At 37.5% G+C, this 24,324-nt stretch overlaps 2 protein-coding genes, 2 long non-coding RNA genes and 2 other non-coding genes across 9 annotated transcripts; 4 read left to right on the forward strand and 2 right to left on the reverse strand.

Moving 5' to 3' along the window:
* Positions 1-1,825: 1,825 nt before the first annotated feature.
* On the reverse strand, positions 1,826-5,123 carry LOC119987093. 4 transcript variants are annotated; one of them, XR_005465367.1, is made up of 6 exons: positions 4,901-5,123; positions 3,924-4,517; positions 2,858-3,112; positions 2,350-2,434; positions 2,144-2,300; positions 1,826-2,053 (listed from the first exon to the last, which is right to left on the reverse strand). It is a non-coding gene; the product is annotated as an uncharacterized LOC119987093 (long non-coding RNA). The 4 variants fall into 4 exon arrangements; XR_005465364.1 differs by having other exon boundaries at positions 1,980-2,300; positions 4,901-5,122; XR_005465365.1 differs by having other exon boundaries at positions 1,980-2,300; positions 2,858-3,052; positions 4,901-5,121.
* A 3,371-nt stretch (positions 5,124-8,494) lies between these two features.
* Positions 8,495-9,944, forward strand: LOC119987092 (chlorophyll a-b binding protein 4, chloroplastic-like). Its single transcript, XM_038831838.1, has 3 exons — positions 8,495-8,796; positions 9,081-9,496; positions 9,642-9,944. The coding sequence occupies exons 1-3, from the start codon at positions 8,585-8,587 to the stop codon at positions 9,776-9,778; spliced, it is 765 nt and encodes a 254-aa protein (XP_038687766.1). The 5' UTR covers positions 8,495-8,584; the 3' UTR covers positions 9,779-9,944.
* Positions 9,945-11,118: 1,174 nt separating this feature from the next.
* On the forward strand, positions 11,119-14,297 carry LOC119987474. Its single transcript, XR_005465454.1, has 2 exons — positions 11,119-13,376; positions 13,867-14,297. It is a non-coding gene; the product is annotated as an uncharacterized LOC119987474 (long non-coding RNA).
* Positions 11,607-11,692, forward strand: LOC119987600. The gene has a single exon (XR_005465488.1). It is a non-coding gene; the product is annotated as a small nucleolar RNA R44/J54/Z268 family (small nucleolar RNA).
* LOC119987601 lies at positions 12,049-12,133 on the forward strand. Its single transcript, XR_005465489.1, has one exon. It is a non-coding gene; the product is annotated as a small nucleolar RNA R44/J54/Z268 family (small nucleolar RNA).
* A 501-nt stretch (positions 14,298-14,798) lies between the features above and the next one.
* LOC119987473 (ribonuclease 1-like) lies at positions 14,799-16,832 on the reverse strand. Its single transcript, XM_038832398.1, has 2 exons — positions 16,631-16,832; positions 14,799-16,554 (listed from the first exon to the last, which is right to left on the reverse strand). Exons 1-2 carry the CDS (start codon positions 16,758-16,760, stop codon positions 16,292-16,294), a joined length of 393 nt encoding a protein of 130 aa, XP_038688326.1. The 5' UTR covers positions 16,761-16,832; the 3' UTR covers positions 14,799-16,291.
* Between the last annotated feature and the right edge of the window lie 7,492 nt (positions 16,833-24,324).

A 24,324-nucleotide genomic window follows, 5' to 3' on the forward strand; every position in this document is an offset into this window, starting at 1 on the left:
GCGCACTTTCTTCCATCCTTTTTTGTTGCTGTTTTTCCTTTACAAGGGAAAGCAATTGGTCACTACTTTTCCTCCACATACCAAAGTTTCTGCTTTTTGGGCATTAAATGACAATCTTCATTCGTTCTAAGAGATGGGTCTTATCCTTTTGAACCCAATTATTCTTCAAAGTTTTGTTTGATATTTTATCTTACTCTCTTCCCGTTTTATTTCTGCCTATATGGTATTTTCATGTATTTATCAAAGTCGGGTTCAGTATGCTTACACTTGGGCTATCAAACTCGTGAATACAGAAATCTTTCACCCAACGACAAGATAAATTGAGTAAAAACTCAACGCGTAATCATAATAATATTGCTCGAACTCATAACCTCTCGAGCCTATACTACAAAACCGAAGGTGTTGCTTGGGTTATATCGCTATGATCATAATTACGCATAACCATATAGAAACAACACTGTTTATGAGTTGAGTTCAGTCAAAGTCTTTGACCACTCTACTTCCACAAAATGTCAAAATCCACTACCACAGCTGATAAGATAATGACCATATATATATATATATATATATATATATATAGTGGCCACACACTGAAGCTGAAGCTAACTGGTTGAGACTTGAGAAAAAAAAGTTAAGACTTGAACCATTGGTTGAACAAGTCAAGCTCCCACTTTTAACTTATCTCCTGCTTCTATTGTTCCTTATCTCTCTTGCTCTGACTAAGTTTTTCTCATTTTCTGAAGTCATGAATTGGAGGAGACGCGTGCTTTGCATCAGAAAAAGAACGAAAATGAAGTTTCATTCTTTAAACATCAGCATGATCAGAAAGAAAACGCAAAAGAAGAAAAGAAAATTGTTGTTGAAAAGAAGGAAAAAAAAAAGTAGCTTTTGAAGCAGATGTAAAGGAGGTCAAACATTAAACTAACTTTTTTCCTTCCTCTTTTTCCAAGCATTAAAAGTAAGTGCAACCCAATAAATCATATCAACAAAACCATTTGCCGGGCAAAATTCCAAAATCAATGATTTATATCTGGGCATCACTAGTCTTAACTGTAGATCTAAAAATCTACAATCAATTTATTATCGTCGATCGAGACCTATGATAACCCTATAAGATCAAAGAAAGTGTCGACCACGAAGCTTGGGCACCGATGTGGTGCAGGCCGGGGAAGTTTCAAAAGGTCGAGTCAGTCAACAGTGAGAAATATTTTAGTGAGAGAAATGAATAGCTTTTAGAGAGAGGGAGAGAGATACCAAGTTCTAGAGAGAGTGAATGAGAAGGGGGTCCTCCTCTATTTATAGTTTTACAGCTCACGTGACTAACATATGTTGATCGTACGGACGGGCTTCGACCATTGGGCTTTGGTTGAACCTTCGGCCCAAAATGTGTGTATAGTCCTGCACTTGCTCAAGTCACAGGCCTTCGCCCCTTTTGGGCTTGAGTTCGCCCATCGTGGGTTTATCTTCGGACGAACGACTGGTCCTACTTGACCCAGGCCTTCGTGGGCTTAAGTAGTTCGGGCAAACAATTTTTGGCCCATACACTAACGAGAGACGTTAGAGGATCCTTGATCGAAGGGGCTCCGGTCAAGTAAGTTCTGACGATCAAGTCAATAGTGTTTCAATCAATCCTGTATTTCTATTTTTCCATATATATTCTTTTCTTTTCTTTTCTTTTCTTTTCATTGAATCCCCTTTCATGGTGTAGGAGATCCCTCTTTATAACGGAGGTCTAATCCTCCTTAGATTGTGGCTTTTTAGACTAAAGATACGGATCTTCATATTTGATTTGGACAAGGAACGTTTGCACCAGACGTGTGTGAGAACTAATCAAGAAGGAAATATAATATTTTGATTTATTACTACATATGAGATAAGCGTGTGTTTCGAGGTAATTATGAGATGATTGATAAGACATGAGCATCACTCGAGACTGGTTCAAGATTTGTGTGATGAGGGGTTTCTCGAATGTAGGTAAATCACCTGAACTTGAAGTCCAACAGCTCTTAAAGCTCTGAGTGCTTACTCTACCTCTGGAAGGTGACATTCCCTTCTGCAAAATTGATCAGACTGATGCAATAATTTACCTTTCAGAGCATTGGAATTTAGATTAGAATACTTGAATCATGGATACAGATCATACTAATACTCCACGAAAGCACAAGGCGATTTTTCAAAGATTGAGCATCTTCTCTCTTTTCTGAATCTTTATGTTGGTAAATTAGGTTACTTTCCACCTCCAGAGTCTTGTAACTTCAAGAAGATCCATGTCTCGACCCGCATTCGGTCAAACCAAGTGACTTTCAGATGTTTTGAGGACATGAATGGGTTGACGAATCCTAACACTACCTGAAATTTTTCAGTAGGAACTTCTCCGAATGAGATCTGATCTGGATATCTTGGTGCGATTACCCATTGGCCGAATGACAGTTGCCTGCAGGACAAAAAGGCAAGGATTAAGCTTTCTTCAAGCGCACAACTATACTAGTTGAGCACATCAGAGCTTGCGTGGAGAGAGAGTCTAGTGGATTCAGAGATACCAATGACGATGCTTAATATTTTTAGGCCTTCAAGAATCATAATGTGCAGATAATGGAGATAAAACATTTCTTATGAAATTACCCAACTAGTTGATCCACATAATGAGAGATGTTACTTCAGCTTCACCAAAGAATCCATGACAGGCAACCATCAGACAACTATCAGTTTAACTTCACAGCCATATCTCTTTTCAATTTCAAAAGAGTTCACACATAAGATTAATGTTCTCAGTGAACAAGAAGATACATTTACATCTCTGATATGTAATTGAACACAAAAACAAGTTAAAAAAATTATTGGAAGTTTTGACAAAGACCTGGTGAGGAAGAAACACTGCCAGGCATCCTTAAACCACAATGGATTCTCCCGAACCAGAGTTCATATCTTTTTTCCGCAGTCCATGTGAAAGGTGAGAAGCACATGGCGGTAACCAAGAATATTCGAAATACAAAGTTGCTCACGAACTCATAACAGTTCTTTATTTGAAATGGATGCAAGAACATGAATGATTCTGCAAAGTTGGAAATGCAAGCATGTGCATCCACACAAAGAAAAATCTTTCAAAACTAGACTGAAAAAAACAGTAATGAAATAAGTAACATTTATATTTGGAATATGTTCCAAAACAACAGCAAAAGATACAAAAGACAATATTTATATAAAGGTAAGTAAAACCGTAAAAGGTAAAGAGCACCTGTGGTCCCGCAGTGGATGGGGTTGGGGACATGCAAAATGTACGTATATTCATCCAGGAATGCATGAAAATGAATTGAAGTTCATCAAAATTCAACATCTACTGATATGTAACTACATAATATATAAGCCAAATATATTCAGTACATTTAAATAAAAAAATTTTGAAGCATGGGAAAAAGACAAAACTCAGACCTGCTAATCACGCTACCACCCTGAAGAAAATTACTCTTAAAAGGCTTCTACAAACAAACACTATAAGTTTAAAGGGCTACCCAATATGCCAAAAGACAAACCCAAATCAATGTTTGATATTGCTTTGATATACGGAAGTTCACGAAACACATTTATCATTGTGTTTCATTTTCTTTGAACGAATGAATCTTCTTCTAATCAGAACCTTTGGTACATAAAAAAAGCTATAGAAGCTTAATTCCAAATAGCCTATATTCTTGCAGAAATTCGGTGTAAAAATTACTCTTTAGAAACAGGCATTAGCAGGTGCATTGAAAACACCATTCCAAGCAGCGACAAAGTTCTCCGCAAACAATCAAAGAGAGGAGCAAGAAGACCTTGAGCTCAGTCAAACAAGCTTATTTGTTATTTATCTTAAATTGGCGAAGTCAAAGCAATCCCATCAAACAAACAAAATCTATGAAATTTAACACAAAAGAAAGAAAGCATAATACCTTGGAGTAAGGCCAAATGTGATCATAATCGTGACACAAGCAGCCAGGACACCCAACAAGACGATATTACCTAGCGCGTCTCATCGCCAATGATCAGGGTCTCCGCCCTTGACCTTCTCAGCCTTTTCCCAACATTGCTGCTTAACGCTGTAAGGGAAGCTCCTGGGGTTATTGGTATTAGAGATTGCACTATTGTCCTGACTCCTGAGTAATTTGAAGGTCCGCAGACATGGATGTGGCGTCAATCAATCGCATCCCAACTTTTTTACATGTTTTGATTTGGGTTGATTTAAAACTTTTCGTGTTTTTAGTTTCCATATTGACAAATGTTACAAAACAGTTTTCCCAAATCGTAAATCAATCGATCACATCCCAACTTTTTAAAAACTCCCTCTTGATTTGGTTTTAAAAACTCTCTATTGATTTGGATTTAAAAACTTTCTTGATTTCGTGTTGTCCTTGTCCCACTTTGTTCATATTACTCTCCTGTTAGTTCATAGTCTCACCCTGTTCTTTCTCACTTATAATAATCTTTGAATTTGCAGGCAGAGCACCCTTGTTGCAGGGTGTCTGGGCTTTTCCTGCTGGAAAATCCTGAAATTTAAATTAACCGGTACAACTATCACTTAAGAAATCTCCAAACTCTTTATCTATTGTGAATCCAAAGGAAGTAATAAAATTTAACTCGTATTGATGTTTTTCACTGAAACTACACATACAGAAATACGCATATGCACAAGTCACAGCTAAATTGCTAAACTGAAAACTTCAAATTTCAAATCAAATTCGTCAATCAAGTTTCATCGGTTGTAAATTCCAGCCCTCCCAAATCCCAAAATCCCAAAGAGAGAATAATAAATTATGCCGTTCTCAATCATCGCCATACAAAACACTAAAAATAAAACTCCTGAATCCCCAATTAACACCCAGAAACCCAACAGACAGGGTAGTAAAATTATTCGATGTGAGAATGGTACCTTGTCAGGTTTCTCTTCCTTAATCTTTGTCCAAAACATTCGTCGAGGATTATCGACCGAGGTCGGGTAGGACGGGCATTTGTAGCAGAAGAACTAGTTTGGGGTATTTCTCAGATAACACAATGTTCATTCCCTTCCTAAAATGGCTCAAATTCATAGAGACACACAAGGGCAGAGTCCATTTTAGAGAGAGGAATGAACAGCGTGAGAGAAAGAGGCGGTTGTACGTGTTTAGTAGGGATGGCAATCCGGGACCCGAAATTTCGGGTACGGGTTAGGGTGTCACTGGAATAAATTGTTGTGGGGATGGATAGGATATGATAATGTCATATCCGACCCGAATTTAATACTTTAATAAATATATATATATTTATATAGATATATCATAGATAATATATTGTACATATATATGAGAATATTAATTTGTATTTAGTATATTTATGTTCTTAAACTTTTCATAATGAAAAATATGATATGCTCTCCAAATCCATATTATATACTCAATACTTCATTTCAATTCATTAAAAGTAATTAAGTAAAGTATACTATAAACTCTATAGAATCGGATGAGTTGGAAATTGAAATAGTGAAATCAAATTGTGACTTGTGAGGTGTCGATTAGGTCAAATACTCAACAACTCAAATATATTTTTTGTTAAAACATTTGATCATTATAAATTTATAATCATATACGAAATTTCGGATCATACGTCCTAAACCCTAAACCGATAAACCATGAGTCCTAACTAAATAGCAAAACCAAAATATATTTTTTTTTGTTTTAATTTGGATTATTATAATCATATACGTAAACCCTAGTTTCTTTTTAAGGTTTATCACAAATTAAATATTCAAACATACTAGTTTGATAATCTCTAATTCTCTAAACCCTAAAACCCTAAACCATACGAGGACGATGTCACGATTCTATACTCTATACGGCATACACCACATCTCTATTCTCTACGGCTCTACCTCTCCGAACCCATATTAGACTATTAGTATAATTTCCTTTTAAGTTTATGAGAAACTCTACGACTCTACCTCTCCGAACCCATATTAGATTATTAGTATAATTTCTTTTTAAGTTTATGAAAAAATAAATATTCAAATATACTAGTTTGATAATGTAGTTTGTTTTAAACATTCCATTCATTCATTTTTTTAACAGCCATTCCATTCATTCATTTATATTAGATAATTAGACTATTAGTATATATTAGAGTATTAGTATATGTAGTTTGTTACTCATTTACTAATTACTTTACTGAGTAATACTATTGAAAATTTGAAATATTGATTATTTGATTAAATTTAGTATATTGAAAATTTGAAATGGTGAAAGACTGAAAGTGAAACCTAACAGCTAAAGCCGTAGTGCCGCACCGCAAGGTCCGTAACATCAACCTTCGATCAGTGATTCAATTCGACTTTGACCTTCGTTCAGAACTTCAGATAGTTCAAATCCTCTCCGGTCTCTCACTCAGTCACTCTTTCAGTCTTTCCCAATCTCAATTCTCGTAGACCCGCAAGTTGAACAATACGAAGTCCCCGCAAGGCCGCAACTCACGCCACGATTGGTCTCTCTCTATCGAGTACTCGAGTGTCTCAGGCTGGAATCAACTCAACGTCTCTGTCTCTCTCTGTTCGAGTTCTGCGACTGCTACTTGCCCGGTTGGTCCTATCTCTATTTAGGTTATTGATTTGCTTTTCATTTAATCATTTGTATTCCGATTTGCAAGACAGTAACAATAGCATGTAGACATGACAATGATATATTTTGACTTAATTATTTCACATGATTTATGTTCCAGAATTGTGATGGAGAAGGAGAATCCATCAGTTGGGACTACTCCAACAGTAGGTGCTGCTCCATCAGCAAGAGATGCTCCAAGTCCAACAGTGGGGCTGCTCCAACAATCCAAAGTGCTCCAATAGTAGGTGAAAGTGTAAGTGCAAGTGCAAGTGCTCCTCCTATCCAAACAAGTCCCAATGTAGAAGCTAGAAATGAGGTAATATCGAACTCAAACCGTACTTAGGGATGACAATCCGATCCGCGGGTCCGGGGATTAGTCAGGGTCGGGGATCCATAGAGGTCGGGGATCCCTTAATCTCAAGGGGGCAGGGATGGGGTTCGGGGACAGGAATGGCATACCCGCCCCGCCCCATTGCCCTCCCTAGTTTAGGGTTCCCTCGCATCAGACGGCTACAATAATAAACTAACTTATATTTTTCCTTTTCAAGGTTAAAATTGTAATTGCAATAACTAGCCGCACAGATCTAAGTACCTAACTAGAACTCTAGAAGTTTAATAATCCGAGTTGGATTATTCTCCATCAATTTTTGTTGCTTTTAGGTATGGATGGAGGTGAGAATCAGGAGTAGCTCAGATGACACTCATGTGTGTAATATCTCATAGAGGCATGGGCGGAGCCAGAATTTTAGACAAATGGGGACAAAAAATTTTGCTAGGATTCGAGGGCAGCGACCCCGAATATTTTAGGACTATTTATAGAAAATCATAGTTGAAAATGCTCGTTCTATAGTCATCGTGAAAATATGAAGAGTTAACACTAAACGAATCAATCTCTCTGTCATATCATAGTTATTTGACTTTCTCTTTTCTTTTTCTTTTTTTAAATACCATTGAGAAATTTGATCCTCATTGAAATCGAACATTAGACATACATATGCTTAACTTAGCCGATTGTCAATCGAGTTACCTCTCGTTGGTGGTTATTTGACTTTCTTGATATAATTCAAAAGGTATGATATAATTTTGCGTGATTGTGTACCTTATACAGAGAACAAAGTGGTTCAGACTTTGACATTGTAGTTCTAAGGGAACAAAATTGAGTGGGTCTAGACCTTCATACTTTTGATATTTTGCAAAGAGGTCAAAGTGGATTTGGATTTTGGCCTTCTAGTATTAAGGATAAGTTAAATGACTTTGGAAAAAAAAAAGTTTAATGGAATAGATTTGGAAAAGTATTTTTTTAAAGGAGACAAGATTAAAAATGAGAGCATATAGGATTTTTTTAAAAAAATAAGGAGAACAAAGTAGAAACATCTTGTGCCATATATCAAGATTCTAGTGGATGGTATTTTGGTATCATATTATAAAATAAAAAACCACCAAGTGAGATTGATGCTTTTGTAGTTTTGTTCATCACATGCCCTAATAGACTGGACCCAATTGTAATTGGGTGGAGTCCAATTATACAAATGGGCTGGACCAAGTTGAGACAACACTGCATTATCTTATTGTTGTCCAGATGTACAGTTGGCAGCCACATGTCACGCAATAATTAGCTGACATGGAAGGATTTCACACCCAAACTATCCAGTCTTCCGTGGCATAACATGGGCCCACAGGATCTTTGATGACCAACGGCAACAAAGAAACAGATCTGTGGATATGGCACCAAGATAAAGTGATAACCCTCATTGCCATCTCATTGGCTCATTGGCTAACGTGGAACCCACAAACCCATCTCAGCCGTTGATTCACAAAATCTGGCAAATCAACCGTCCACTTTCATCAACAAAGCATAACCACAAGAACGCCTTGAAAGGAAAATACAAAGCCGCTACATTCACAAAAACTTTTCACTCACACATTAACCACCTCCTCCTCCTCCTCCAAACCAATCTGCATTGCTCAATTATTTTGGCCGGAGAAAGATGGCAGCCGTCACCACACAGGCCTCCGCCGCCGTGTTCCGGCCATGCGTGTCAAGATCGAGGTTCCTTACTGGGTCTTCTGCTAGACTCAACAGGGATTTGTCCACTAAACCAATGGCATTTTCTTCCTCCACCACTTCTTCTTCTTTCAAAATTGAAGCCAAGGGAGAGTGGTTGCCTGGTCTTTCCTCTCCAGGTTACTTGGACGGCAGGTACTTAAACCAAACTCTGAACAAGTTTGTTTGTATGATTAGCATTCCATGTCAGAATCTCACGTCTATTTGTGGATATAATACCTTAATAAGGACAAACCCACCCCTTGTTATCTAGGCTTTTTCATGGGTTTAGTCACTTGGTAAGGCTTGGTCCGTGAGGGTAAATAGATGTATTCGTGGAAACCGAAACCCTAAAACAGATAATATAGTTAGCATGTATAGGGGTGTGTATTTCGGAATTCCAAATTTTGAAAGTACTAAAACTGTTGTTTTAAATTCAGTCTTCCAGGTGACAATGGGTTTGACCCTCTTGGGCTAGCGGAGGACCCAGAGAACTTGAAATGGTATGTTCAGGCAGAGCTCGTGAACAGTCGATGGGCGATGTTGGGTGTAGCAGGAATGCTATTACCTGAAGTTTTCACCAAAATTGGGATAATCAATGTCCCAAAATGGTATGATGCAGGGAAAGAAGAGTACTTTGCATCATCATCAACACTGTTTGTGATTGAGTTCATTTTGTTCCATTATGTGGAGATCAGAAGGTGGCAAGACATAAAGAACCCAGGATGTGTGAATCAAGATCCAATCTTTAAGCAATACAGCTTGCCTCCTAATGAATGTGGGTACCCTGGTGGGATCTTCAATCCTCTGAATTTTGCACCCACTCTTGAGGCTAAGGAGAAGGAGCTTGCCAATGGTGAGTGGTAGTATAGAATTTGGTGTATTCAATAGTAGGGTGGCAAAACTCTATTCGGTCCGAATGACCGAATTAGACGGATTAAACTAAGTTTGGACATAAGTCATGGTCTCTGATTCTTGATTGGTTTGATATTTTTTTGCAGGGAGATTGGCTATGTTGGCATTTTTGGGATTTGTGGTTCAACACAATATAACTGGGAAAGGACCATTTGAAAACCTCTTGCAGCATGTGGCAGACCCATGGCACAACACCATTATCCAAACACTTAGTGGCAACTAGAATCTCAGAAATGCTGGGTTTCTCTTGTAATGGTGATGGGGGAATTAGTGGTTTGTGTGGGTGGAGATTGTAGAGCCTTAATGTTGTAAACAAGAAACCTTTGGTTGTACAGGAGAGAATTCAGATGGCATTTCTAATGAGAGGTGTGGCGTATAATTAGATGCATATGGTTTCATCATTTTATCAAAGCAAGAACCAGTAAAACCTACTGCTTTGTACCAAAACAAATATGTTAAGATGAATCAATATATTAGATAGAGACTTTCCCCATCAAGCACTTCTAATATTGATAATAGAATATGAATGGTATATATGTGCATGTCCGTTGATGAAGGTCTTTATATCTTTTGACAAGTTGGGTTGGACCATGGATAGATTCGGCGTTGCCCACAAGCGTAACAACAATATGATATTTGTCAGCTCTAAGCCCAATGTCCTCGCTTAGGTCCAGAAGGCCGGTCATACTGGGTTAAGTTGTGGGAAGTCCTTATCTATTAGCTGCTCCTTCAATTCTTAATCGATGTGGAATCTCATCATTCCACCCCTGAAGGAGTTTGTATGTCCTCTGGCATTTTCTTGCCATTCTCCAACTTATTGGACTTCTTGCCTTTTTTTTTATGGCACGTTCAAGTCATATATTGGCCCACTATCTGCTTGCCACTGACTCAACTAACAGTCCACAACCTTTGTAGAGTTCTCTCAATAAAAGTATCAATGATGAAGGTCTTTATATCTTCCGAAAAGTTGGGTTGAACTTTGGATAGATTTGACGTAGTTCACAAGCGCAACAACAGTATGATATTGTTCGCTTCGGGCTAAAGCCCTCACGGATTTGCTCCTCTAGACTTAACATCCTCGCTCATACTGTGTTAAGTTTTGGAAACTCCTTTCGACAAACCACTCATTCCTTTCTTAATCAATGTGGGATCTCATCACCCATTCCTAACATTACAACAAGACATTTTCTTAACCTAATGAGTCGGACTTTGATCCATAGTAACTAGGCTTGCTCAATAAGTTGGACTTCGACCTATAACAATTGGGTTAAGGAGGACAAAACTGTGCGAACTCGATGATAGATTTCATGTAAAACCAAATCAATGTGAGAATTGTTCATTATTAGGACAACGTTGTCTTTGTGAAGCTCATCTTTTTTTTTCTTCTCTTTTTAAGCTTAGTAAAGCTCATCTAATTTAGGCATATTTGGTACTGATCTTGATTTGGGCTGGGCCTGGGTTTGGGTTTGGGTTTGGTGCCTTACTCTTAAATCCCGCTCAGCCCCAAAAAAGCACCAAAAATAGCTGAACAGGTAAATTACATAAAACGCCGCGGCGGAAATGAAATATCAATTAATTTCTAAACCCTAATTCGGGGTCCTTTGTTCTATATATAATCGGCGGAAGCCATGAACCCTAGACGTCGCGCCCCTGTAATTCTCTTCATGCGAATGCCTTTGGGTCCTTCTTAGTTCTTACTTCTCGTCTGGTAATTCAGTATTTTTTAGTTTTGATTGGTTGTTTGTTTGCTGAAGAAGATCTTTGTCGATGGTTATGCCGTCGTTGCATTGAATTTTCTCTTACTTTCGTTTTATTTGTGTAAAATTAATGCCTGTGATCATGATGAGATTAAATATACTTTGAGAGTTATTTCTATGAAATTAATTTAATCCTAGGCAGTCAGGAAAAATTTTTTTTGATCTCGCTCTTCTTGGTACTAAAATTTTTGCCTGTAATTAGATACTAAAATTTTCTTGGTAGATCGCTTTCTGTCATGGAACTTGCTTATAGTAGCTGGTGTGTGATAATAGGTGTCTATTATAAAGCTTTTCTATGCAAGTGATGAGAAAATAGACAGGGACATCAGTACTCTATACGAGAATGTTGACTCAGTCTTTGGGAATCTCTCTGATGCTTGATGCATATAGGAAATCAGCAAGCTTTAGTAGTTGAACATCTAAATTTGTATATTAAAGTCTGTTTAATGCTGTAGTTTCTGTTTTTTTTTTATCTTTACTTGTCAATTCCTTATACAAATTATTGTCTTTACCAGATGCTCTACTTTTGCAAACTCCTAGTGGTTTTTGATGTGATTGAAACTGCTTAATTTTTCTTAGCTAATTCAGCTCTTTTGAGAATTACCGTTCTTATGATTCTTGTTGCCTTTTAGAATTTATCGTTTAAATTATGATCATATTAGTTAACAGATTTTGGCTTTATATTTTTTTTTTCAACAAGGTGTAGTTTACATTTTCTTGTCAACAAGGTATAGTTTGTGCAAGTGACGATAAATCAGACAGGGACATCAGAACTCTGCTTGATTATGATGAGTTGTCTTTGGGAATCTCTCTGATGCACATGACATTGCATTCGGCTTTCTCTTACCTTTATCAGTTGCTTATGTTTCTGTTTCATGCATTATTGTATATTTATCCCAATTTCTGGTATAATAGAATTTTTCTGTAGGCCAGTGATGCAATTCATTGCACGTATTATCAGATAACTAACGATGATACCTTATTGTCACTACCTCTGAGGCCTCAGATAGAAGTTTTTACTTTTTTTCTTCTTTCTTTACTTATAATCAATTATTTCCTTTTTCTATGGACTATTTTGACACTACAAAAGTTTTGGGTCACTAAATCTACATTGAAGTTTGAAGTATAGCAGTTGTTGTTGTTTATACCTCCATGACAATAACTTGCAGTTTTGTATTTCCTTGCCCTTTGGCGGGTGTTTGCATTGGTTTAATCTTTATTCTTCCTTTTTCTTATGTCATGTTGGATTATTGTTTCCGAATTCAATTAGACAGCCTTGTGATTATCCCATAAGAACGGAGATTTGAATGGTGTTATTGTAGTAGCCTAAGTACAATTGGGCTCCAAAAGCATTCCGTGTAATAATTTCTCAAGTTGAATATGAAGGCTTGCATTCTGGACTAGTGTTTGTTTATTGATGTCCAGGTATATTCTGGAATATATAGGGTCATTATTTCAACTGGGTTCTGATTATTACAGTTTTAAGTGAGCTTTTGAAAATTGCTTTAGAGAATTATTTTACTTTTCTAAAGCAATTTTACTGTGAAATTATATAAATTGTCTCTTCTTGGCTGTTATGATTATTTTTTAATGATTAGATTATTACTTTGTTGGGTGTCAATTTTTTATGGTTGGTTTGAAGAAAGTAGTGTTCATTTGATATGGTATGCCAAAGGTCCTAGTGGTTGAGAGAAAGTGATGCGCAGCTCATAGATACTATGATATTATTCATGTATCACAAGGAAATTCAAAGCTGGAGGAGCAATATGTAGACACAGAGACCCCCTTGACACTAAGGTTTGGAGGCATTGTGAATTTATTTATCCCCAGATGGAAATTAGGGAGAGAAATAGAGAGCTCCTTAAGGCTTCACTCTCTTTATGTAGGATGAGGTTTAGGGAACTTTATCAGTTCTTGTCTTCTACTTGGGTCCTCAGGATCTACGTTTGAGTACTGTGGACATGCGATAAGTGAAGCATTCTTGGTGAAGCATATGTGAATCTCTCTCAATTGCACAGTTCCATGAAAATCTCTATTGCAAAAAATTTGTGCTGGTACTCCCAGGTAATTCTCAATGGTACTTTCAATTTGAATTCTTGTATATAGTCCATTATTGGGACGAATTAGTCCTGTTTCAAGGAGTTACTTCATAACTTTCTTGAAATCAATATATTATGGTGAAATCAATATATATACTTGTATATATGTGTTTATATATACCTACATTTTACATGTTAAGCAAATCGTAGGCCTTCCAGAGATTTATAGCAACTTGGAAGTAATATTGAGGCCTATTGGAATGCCAAAAACACATTCCATGTCTCTCCCATTGATACCTCCAGAAGTTGATATTTGTTTCCAGTATTGAGACGCGTACCTAATAGCGGAGATTTGGCCAATACGTTGCCATATCCTGCATTATTGGACCCAATAGTCTCTCCTGCTTGCCCCAGTATCCAGTAATAAGATAGCAGATATTTGTCAGTAGCAGCAGAATAACGAGATTTAGATAAAAGTTTGTAAATATACTAACCGTGATGTTGTGTTTTGGCAGTGGTTGAATGCTTGTGCATTCATTATTTAGTTCAAAGGGAGGAACATCGTCATTAGGCCAATACATTGGCCATAGACCATGGATGACGAAATGTTCTTTAGTTGGAAACCGACACCTAACAGTGCGAGTGTTACAATATGATTGAGGCCATCGCAAGCTCAATTTTACGAAATCAAATGGATGCAGACTCTGCACTTTTGGATTGAGTGCTGAGAATGTGAGTATGTTCACAACAAATGAAGTAATTGCATTCTCAAATGACAATTTTCTGGCTATTGATTCTAAACAAACAAGAAAACAGAACTCTTAAACTGGTGCGTTGGTTTGTGTTAATGGGGTTTGTTTTATAGCACCAGAGTTGCAATTAAAGCACATTACCTTTCTGTGTTTAATTATATTAAACCTCGAGTGCATCACATTTGGGACAATAAGATGGTGTCATGCATGTGACATGGATAGGTCACCTCAACATCAGTCTTATGCATCCCAATTTTATTTTTTTTGTCATCTATTCCAAATACTAAATGGACGTATACGATTTTATATGAATCATGTGTAATTCATGATTTTCATATAAATTAAGTGTGTCCTTCTCAATGTTTGGGATGGCTGAGAGCTTTGAGACAAAAAAAAAAACACACACACGCATTGGAATGGTTGTCATTTTTGAAATATATGTATGTATACACACAAATACTAACTATTGGTAAACGTTATGGGAATTACCATTTCAAAGTTTTCAAGGGGACAAGGGAGGCTTTGGTTTTGTCCCCCTCTCTAGAGTTTCTCTGGGTATATGGTGTCATACATGAAAGGGATTCAGGGGTAACCCAGAACCTTAGGCCAGGTGGGGTTTGTCTTGAATCCTTGTTTGGCAATAAAAACATAGTAAGCTGTTTGACAAGGTCCTCAAAAGTAACCGTTTGGTTGAGTTCAGACAATATACACTAAATGTTAAGGGAATTACAATGTCAAGGTTTGCAAGGCACATAAGAGGGACAAAGACAAAACAACGACGACAGCTAATCAAGTAGAGATGAAGTCAATGCCTACCTAGGTATATATTTTTGTTGGCTGATCTTTATTTGTTTTATTTGTCCTCTTTTCCATACATGTAAGGTTTCATTTCCTTCTCAACATTCATATGTTAATCATGCATTAACTCCTTTTGTTTTTGCTCAGAAACATTAGCCATCATTAATTTCCAATGCATTTTTGGAAATATATTTTGCATGCCCATTTTTCTAAGTATTAGAGAAGTTGAAGCATATATGGAGCTATAAAATCCACGTACTTGGGTGATAGTCTTGTGGTGAATCTCTTGGACCAAACCGTATGGACTCGAAAGGTCTTGAGTTCGATCTCCACTTAGCGTAATACCCTTGTGACTACCTACACACTGGGCTCGGAGGAGATGAGATTTGAATGAGAGGGTGTAGTTCAACGGTGCAAGCCAAGAGAAATACGAGTCCCCAAGCACCCCAATTCATATAGACACGCCAAATCAAGATATAGATTTTGTCTTTAGAAAGAGAATGTTAAAAAGTATAAAAAGTAGGAGAAATATATTGTTACATATAGATTTTAAGGCATATAAATGTCCTTTTGAGAATAATGATACAAGGAAGGGGAATGCAAGAGAGAGAGTTAATTTGTAAACTACTTTCAATAGAATTATTTCTATTCAAACGTTCCTTCTTCAACCACCATCGCAGTCAAGCTTGCCAAGTATGGTCTAGTTTTCATGGTTTTTTGGCTTCTATTCATGTTCATGTATCTCTATTGTGCCAAGTTGTCAAGCTTGGTGCCATTTCAAGTTGTCAAGCATGGTGCCAATCCAATTCAATGCCTCTTGATGCAGAGCTTCTCAGTTTTCCATTTGATCCCTTCAACTCCTCTACCACTAATGTTCGGCTCCACTGGCTGCTACCTTGACCACTTTGAAGGCCATTTTCCCCTTCCTTTTTATTTTATGTCATTCTTCATGTATTGTAACCTGTTATATTGTTAGCTGTTGGTTGCGTCTCTTCGTTTTTTTTCCTTCTGCTTTCTTTGCAATTCTATTAAGCCATCCCATTTGATACCCTATCGTTCTGCTTTCTTTGGTTTATATATATATTGTTGCTTATCAAAAAAGAAAAATTGGTATTGGCCGAAATGGTTAATTTGATTGGGATAACTCTTAGCACAACATGGTTAATAACCGAAATGGTTATTATTCCGGTTGTTTCTTTTTATTGTTGATTAACTATCTTTATGGGCACACATTCTCTCACTTACAACGACAGCGGACCAAACAACATGGGCTTCGAACCCACCCGCTTGTTGCTAGTGCTTGGCTTCAGTGTAAAGTTAACAGGCATTGCAAAGTTATTCATCCCCAGATGAAATTAGGGAGAGAAAGAGAAAGCTCCTAATTCAGGCTTCACCCTCGTCTTGAAGTTGGATAAGGAGTAGGGAACTTTATCAGTTCTCGTCTTCTACTCGGGTCGTTACGATGGGCGTTGGAGAACTGTGGACATGCCATAAGTGAAGCATTCTTCATGAAGCATATGTTAATCTCTTTCAATTGTACAGTTCCATGAACGTCTCTATTGCAAACAATTTGCGCAGCTACTCTTAACCGATTCTCAATACTACTTTCGATATGAAATCGTGTATATTGTCGATTATTGGGACGAACTCCTCCTGCAGTTTCAAGGATACTTGATGAAAAAGAAGCAAATAATTCTATGCATGTGTGTATATATACATATATAGTTACCTGTATTTAGCATGTTCAGCAAATTGTGATTCTTCCATTGATTTATAGCGACTTGAAAATAAAATGAAGGCCTGTCAGGATGCAAAAAACACATTCCATGTCTCTCCCATTGGTACTTCCAAAAGTTCATATTTATCTCCGATACTGAGAGACGTATTTGTAATCGCGGAGATTTGGCCAATAAGTGCTCATATCATCCAATAATATCAGATTTAATAGACTATCCTGCAAATAACAAGATAAAAAAGATAATTGTCAGTAGAATCGAGCAACGAATAAGAAGGCATCAAAACTAATACTAAAATTTAGATCAAGAGTTTGTATATGCGAACCGTGATGTTGTCGATCTTTTGGCAGTGGTTGAATGCTTGTGCATTCATTATTTTCTTCATAGGTGTCGCAACCGGGGTCACGACGCGGACCGGCGTTGGAGGATGAAAAATGTTTAGAGTCGCCACCAATTGATTTAAGGTGCAATTGGACACCGTAAAAACCTGCGAACCAGAGAAAAGGGTACGGGGATCGATTGAGTGTGAGGAAGGTGTTAGGCACCCCACAACTCCCGTTTGAAAACAGTTACCCTAATTAATTTCATGGCTATCTTATGGATACTTGCTCTTTGCAAGATATAATTGTTAAAGTTTGAATTATTACTTTCAACACACTTATCAACTTATGATAATGTTTGAAAAAAATAGCTTGGAATATTACTATCAATTTATGATAGTTTTTATTTGGAGACACACTACCAACTTTTGGTAGGTTTAATTTTAAACACCAACTTATGGTGTTAATGATAAAATATCCTACCAACTTTTGGTAGGTTTAATTTTGAACACCAACTTACGGTGTAAATGATAAAATGCCCTACCAACTTTTGGTAGGTTTAATTTTGAACACCAACTTATGGTGTAAATGATAAAATGCCCTACCAACTTTTGATAGGTTTAATTTTAAACACCAACTTATGATGTAAATGATTATTTGGAAAAAATGTCATTTGCCAATTTAATCCATTATTGCCAACTTATGGCAAATTCATAAATGAAATCAAATATGGTCCATAATCCAGATAAATGAAATCAACTTATGATTTCCTTAATTGAAATGACAACATATCAAAGAATCAAGATTTGCACAAAACAGATTTTCAAACCACACACTGCGCACCGATTTTTCAACTCTGATTTCACCTATCAAATGAGGTCGAAATGCAACGAAATTTTATATACAATGTCACAACACCTCAATAAACACTATATCAAAATTTCAGAGCAAAATTCAAAGTTTAAAGCAGTCTGCTAATCTCGGACAGATTAGGGTCTTGAAAATCCTGCAGTTTGAAGTCCTTGATTGTAGAGACTCGCATTGGAGAAGATTGTTGTAGCAAAAAATATAACAGGAAAGCTTGATGATTGATGAACTTGATAGCAAGAAGTTTCTCCCCTTTTCTTTCTCTCTTTTTTTTTTCTCCCCCCTAGCTCTCTATTTTTGCTCTCTTCCCTTAGCTCTCTCCCCTAGCTCTCTATCTTGCTCTCCTCCTTTAGCTCTCTCCCCTAGCTCTCTATTTTGCTCTCCTCCTTTAGCTCTCTCCCTTAGCTCTCTATCTTGCTCTCCTCCTTTAGCTCTCTCCCTTAGCTCTCTATTTATAGGAAATTAGGAGCTACCCATCCATTGAATGACCAACCATGGCAACCTAAGTGGAGTCACCACCATTGAATAACCAATTTGCACTAAGTAAGTGGATTCACCACCATTGAATGTAAATGGAGTCACCACCATTGAATTTGCACTAAAATGATAGATTCACCACCATTGAATGTAAATGGAGTCACCACCATTGAATTTAAGTGGAGTTGCACATCAATTTGCACTAAAATGATGGTGATGCATGGAATGATGTCAAGAGAGATATACATATATGTGTATATATGTATAGGTGGAAATAGTAATGGGTTTGACAAATCATGTGGTGGGCTTTCAAATGATAATCAAGACATTGGTCAAGATGGTAGTGGACACAAGCAAATTAGCTTTTCATGAAATGGGCCAACAAATGTTGAACATAGGTTGGTATGAATTTGGCTAAGATATGAGTATTTGTGGGCTTAAGAATCCAAGAAAGAGAATATTTATGGGCTTATAGGTACAACAAATGTGTTTTTTTGCATTTTTGTGTTTTTTCTCATTTTTGTATTTTTTTGTATTTTAGCCGGACGAAAATCGGGTACTACAGCTGCCCCCCTTTGTATGTCTTTTATGAAATAAAAGGCAAACAAAGGTATAGTCAACCGAGTTTCGTACGAGAATTGAAATACACGGGATCACTATGGCCATTCCCGGCTTGGCCAAATATTTGTGCAAGAAAATAAAGGGGCACGGGATCACAAGGCCATTCCCGGGTTGGCCAAATATTGGTGCAGGAAAATAAAGGGGCACGGGATCACAAGGCCATTCCCGGCTTGGCCAAATATTTGTGCAAGAAAATAAAGGGGCACGGGATCACAAGGCCATTCCCGGCTTGGCCAAATATTGGTGCAGGAAAATAAAGGGGCACGGGATCACAAGGCCATTCCCGGCTTGGCCAAATATTTGTGCAAGAAAATAAAGGGGCACGGGATCACAAGGCCATTCCCGGCTTGGCCAATGTTTTTTTAATCTTTGACTTTTTTTTTTGGTGAAAAGGTGCTCGGGATCATTGTAGCCATTCCCGGCTTGGCTGAAAATTTTTTATTTTTGATTTTTTTTATTGTGAAAAAGGTGCTCGGGATCATTGTAGCCATTCCCGACTTGGCTGGAAAAGATTTTTTGATTTTTTGATTTTTTGATTTTTTGATTTTTTTTTTGAGAAAAAGATGCTTGGGATCATTATAGTCATTCCCGGCTTGCCTGAAAAATTTTTATTTATGCAGCGATGATGCATGCACTGACCTATTTTGCTCAATTATGAATGTCTCATGAATGAATGAATGCATGTTTTCTCAAGGCTTTGCCATCCTCCAACAAGCGCACAATTACGAATTGCTAAACCAAATTTGTTTCTCTGTTAGGGTTGACCTTCTGACTCACTGAGCTTTCAATGTATCTTCTCTAATCTGATTAGTGAAGGCCTTTTTCCATTCTGGATTCTAGCTCTTGGGCTATCTCTTTTCCTTTTCCAATGTGCATTCCCATAATCAATTGATTTTCCCTGAAATTTGCATGTTCGTACGCATCTGAGTTCAAAGCTACCCATTTATCTGAATTTCTTTATTCAATTTAATATTTTTTTTTTGCACGGCTTAGGAATGTGAGCTTCTCTTTCCTGCTAACACCTGCTTCAGCTTCAGGCTTTTCACTCAGATCCTTTCCAGCTTAGGATGCCAAAATCCATCAACTTCCTATCAAAAGTATTGTCCTGATGCACTCATTATATTTCCTGTCAAAACTTTGTCAGTGATAAATTCAAAAGTACAGCCATGCTTGTCAATTATTGAAAGCAAATGATAAATTTTTGGAGTATGAAATGAGAATTGAATTGGGATGTGGAAAAGGAGACAACAAGCAACAAAATTGAAGAAATGAATTTCCTCATAATTTGTTTCTTGGAGTATCAGATGAGAATTGAATTGAGATATGTAAAAGGAGACTACAAACCACAAAATTGAAGAAATGAATTTCCTCACAATTTTTATTGAAAAGGATGGGTGGTAATAAAATATTTTAGAATGAAATATGTACAAGAAATTAGGGAGGTCAAAGGCAAGAAGGACAAACTGAACTTATTCAAGATGAAATATGTGATAATTCAAAGATTGTACCAAAATTGCCCCAATTTTGGTGTGCACCCAATTAACAATAATCAAATCTGACTTGTATGAGGCTATCTCTGAACCTTCCATTTCTGCCAACAAACTTCTTCTTCTATGCAACAGACTAACACCTTAGCAAGGTAAAATATCTGATGGTATCAAGAGCACCCCAAAATCTACCCCAGTTTTGGGTGCATGTCCAATTAACTGATCTCCAACCCTTCAATTACGAAATTAATTTTGCACTCCCACCTATGTCAATGTGAGACAAGTTAACAGTCAACTCAGGCAATACTCATCAATTCAACAGATTCGTGATCCAACCATCTTGCAGCCCAAACTAAAATGCCCATAAGGGTTTTTTTCACTTTAGCAGAATTCTTCTTTTTCTTTTTTTTTTTTTTTGCCCCTATTTTTGCCTAGAGCGCCCTTGCGGGTTTTCACTCTAGCGGGAATATTTTTTTTAAACTTAACAACTTCCTTGAAATTGTCCCGAATGTGCATTTTGAGGGGTTCAACTTCAACTAGCGTCTTCTCAACCTCTTGAACAAACTTTTCCAAGTTAATCATGTGATCTTCATCCTCACTTGGCTTGGCAATTATGTTATCCCCATGCACTTCAATCTCTTTATGCATCATATCATGAAACAGAATGACCTTGGTTTGCTGATAAGTATCTCCTGCATTTTTAGACCAAATGGCATGACTTCATAGCAAAAGGTATCACATAAAGTGATGAAAGTAATTTCCTCTTTATCGTGATCTGATTACAATCATCCTTCTTCAGTACTGGTGCAATATTTCCATATCATTCGGGGTATTTTACTACAGCAAGACATCCCGCATCAAATTGCTTCTTTATTTCATCTCTAATCTTCCAAGTTTACACCAATTCAAATTTCCAACCCCAAATTAACAACCTCATCCATTTGAATTATCTTTTCTTTTTGATTAAACTTGTTTCAACATTTCTGACTATATCTCAGATTCATCCTCAATGTTCAAGTCAAACTCGACATTGTTAATGGGTGCCCCAAAATCTGGTTCATTCGGTTCATCTTTTCATTATCATCAATTTCAATCCTGTCAAAATGGAATTTGCAAGATTTGGAATTTTGGAGGTGATGGATGAAATGAAATGAATAGATGTGAGAATTATGAGCAACGATTTTCGTGTATGATAAGCATATCAGAATCATCAGAAACATGAGAACATGCAAAGGCCTTACTATGCGAATTCATCAAAAGATAAAGTAAAGACATGCTCATTATTAAAACCCAATCAATGGCCGTGAGCTGGACCACAAATGGTAGTGCAGATGGATTTTACTCTTGAAGGCTGCTGACAGAATCTGGCAATTCCAAATTGGTCCAGTTACTGAGTTTAAAGCATAACTCCCCAAAATTTCTAGTGTTTGGACTTCCGTACCATATCCATGACTGCGGCCAACATGTGCTCCAGCCTTTGCTGTCCCTCTTCTAGTGCTTGTAGCCCCATCTCTAGCCGGGCTATCGCTGCACGCATGCGATCTGATTGTGGAGATGCTGCAACTGTTGATGAGGAATCACTAGGTGGTGATACTGAGTGACCTTCTTGGGTCTGCTTCTTTCCAGCATAAGTTGTTTTCAAATGGCTGATGCTCTGACGCCATGTCCTTCTTTCCAGCATGGTGACTTGATGTCCCAAAGAGGCTCGAGGCCGAGGAGGTCGAATGCTTTTGAACAAAAGCAACCTTGTGATAAGCCGTGGGAAAAATAACTTTCCCACCTCTGTTGGCTTCTTCTCGACAAAATCCTTGGCTTTGAAGATAATGGCCAGATAGATCTTCCCAATATCAAACCACTGCCCTTTATACATAGAGTATAAGACTGACAAGAATTTTCCTCGTCGTTCTTGCTCATGGCTAATAGGGCACAGATTTTTCCTGACAGCATCATCCAGCAACCACATCTTTGAAGGCAAGTAAGCACGGCGTGTAGCGTTGCTGTGCCTATTCTTTTTTCCTCCACACATATCATCAACAATTTTCTGCTTTGACGTACAGATCGGTTGTCGAGATCCAGTGGGCTTATCATCTACTGGTGGATATCCCAAGCAGCAACACAGATCTGCTGTCGTGAATTGAACTTTTATACCATCTAGAATGACCTGATAAACCAGTTGATTCCTAGTCCGCTCACTTCGTGGTAGCTCGATGAGAGTGTGATAGAAGGAGCGAACGATCTGAGGATACACCAATAAGTCATTTTCTGGATCTGGGTCTACTAGAAACAGCAAGGAATGCTCCCTCAAGTAGCGCATCGCCCATTTGTTGAGTGCTTCTCGCTGTACCGTTTCTTCGATTCTACATTCAGGAATAATTTCAGCTTTGTTGAACAACGCAAGCCTGGACTGTAATCTTGAGGCGATGGTGCGCGAGCGTCTCGGCATAGCTCTTGATCTTTGTGAGAGAACACACTTTTGTCAGGAATGATTTAGATGAAGATGGAGATGGAGATGGAGATGAAGATAGCTCAGAGAGAAAACACACTTTTGCAATTGAGATGGAGATGAAGACGGAAATGGCTCTGCATATACGAAGACATTTGCGGTGCCTGTCACATCAGTACTTACTTGACTGTCACCATCCACTGTTATTTTCCCGCTTGAGGACAACTCTTTTCTTCCTTCTTTTTTTTCAACTAGATAATAATAAAAAACAAAACTGTCACACTCAACTGTTCATTTCCCGTTTGAGGACAAACTTTTTTCTTTCTCTTTTTTTTTTCTTTTCTCTTTTTTTTTCAACTTAAATAAAAATAAAACAGAATAATAATAATAAAAAAAACTTTCACACTCCCCAAGAAATTATGAATATTTGCACAGTGAGGCAGGGTACATAACAGACGATCAGGATTTAATCCCAGCAGGACCTTTTAAGCTGTCTGATAAGAGATTCCAACGGTGGTGGAGAACATGACTCTAATGGTGATGGTGGTAGTGAAGGAGAAACTGACAGCGATGGGGGCGGAGAGCTAAGAGTGGAGGATGACGGTGACGGTGATGATGAACATAGATCACAAGTCCCCGGAAGCTTTCTTTTGTTTGTTGATGCATCTCTCTTGGTTTCCATCTCTGGTCATGTAACCTTTCAAGCGCTTCACATCTGACAACTTCACTGGCTTTACAATAAAATCCTTTGCTCCTTCTCTCAAGCATCTGTTGATCGAGTCACTACGTTCTCAGATGACATGATTACCACTGGAATCTCTCTCAAGGCAGACGATCTCTTGATTTTCTTCAGCAACTTGTATCTTGTCATTCCAGGAATACAGTAGTCGGTGATAATCAAATCCATCTTCAAACTATCAAACCCAACAGAACAATTATTCTCCTCGTGTAATCCCAGAAACTGAAGTACTATTTATTCCACTATCCACCGTAGTCACTTTACAGGAAGTAATCTTGAGCAACCTTTCAATGACCGTTCTATCAACAAGGTTGTCATCGATAGCCAAAACATGAATCTCCTCAGAATCAGACAAAGAATGATCCATTCCAACTCGATCAACAAGAAAATTAAGAGTCAATTTCCTCAAAAACTGCCCCAGTATTTTTGCTGCTCATTTTTCATTGTTTTAGCAATTCACAACTGTAATCTTGTGTAATAAGGATGGCGATGATATGAGTGAATTTTTCTTTTTTTTTTTGTTTCTCATGCATGACTATGAACTTATTTAGTTTGACAAAATGCAATGACTGTGCCTACGTGAATGCATGAGAGAAGAAACCAATAATGGAAATTACAATTAAAAATGTGTAAAACAAAACATCAACGACAAATGAATAAATCACACAAAAATAGAATATGCCATTACACGGGGTAACCTAAATTTCTAGAGGTTTCGGACATGGATCTAGGG

The sequence above is a fragment of the Tripterygium wilfordii genome, chromosome 20 (assembly GCF_013401445.1).
Source record: "Tripterygium wilfordii isolate XIE 37 chromosome 20, ASM1340144v1, whole genome shotgun sequence".
Classification (NCBI taxonomy): domain Eukaryota; kingdom Viridiplantae; phylum Streptophyta; class Magnoliopsida; order Celastrales; family Celastraceae; genus Tripterygium; species Tripterygium wilfordii.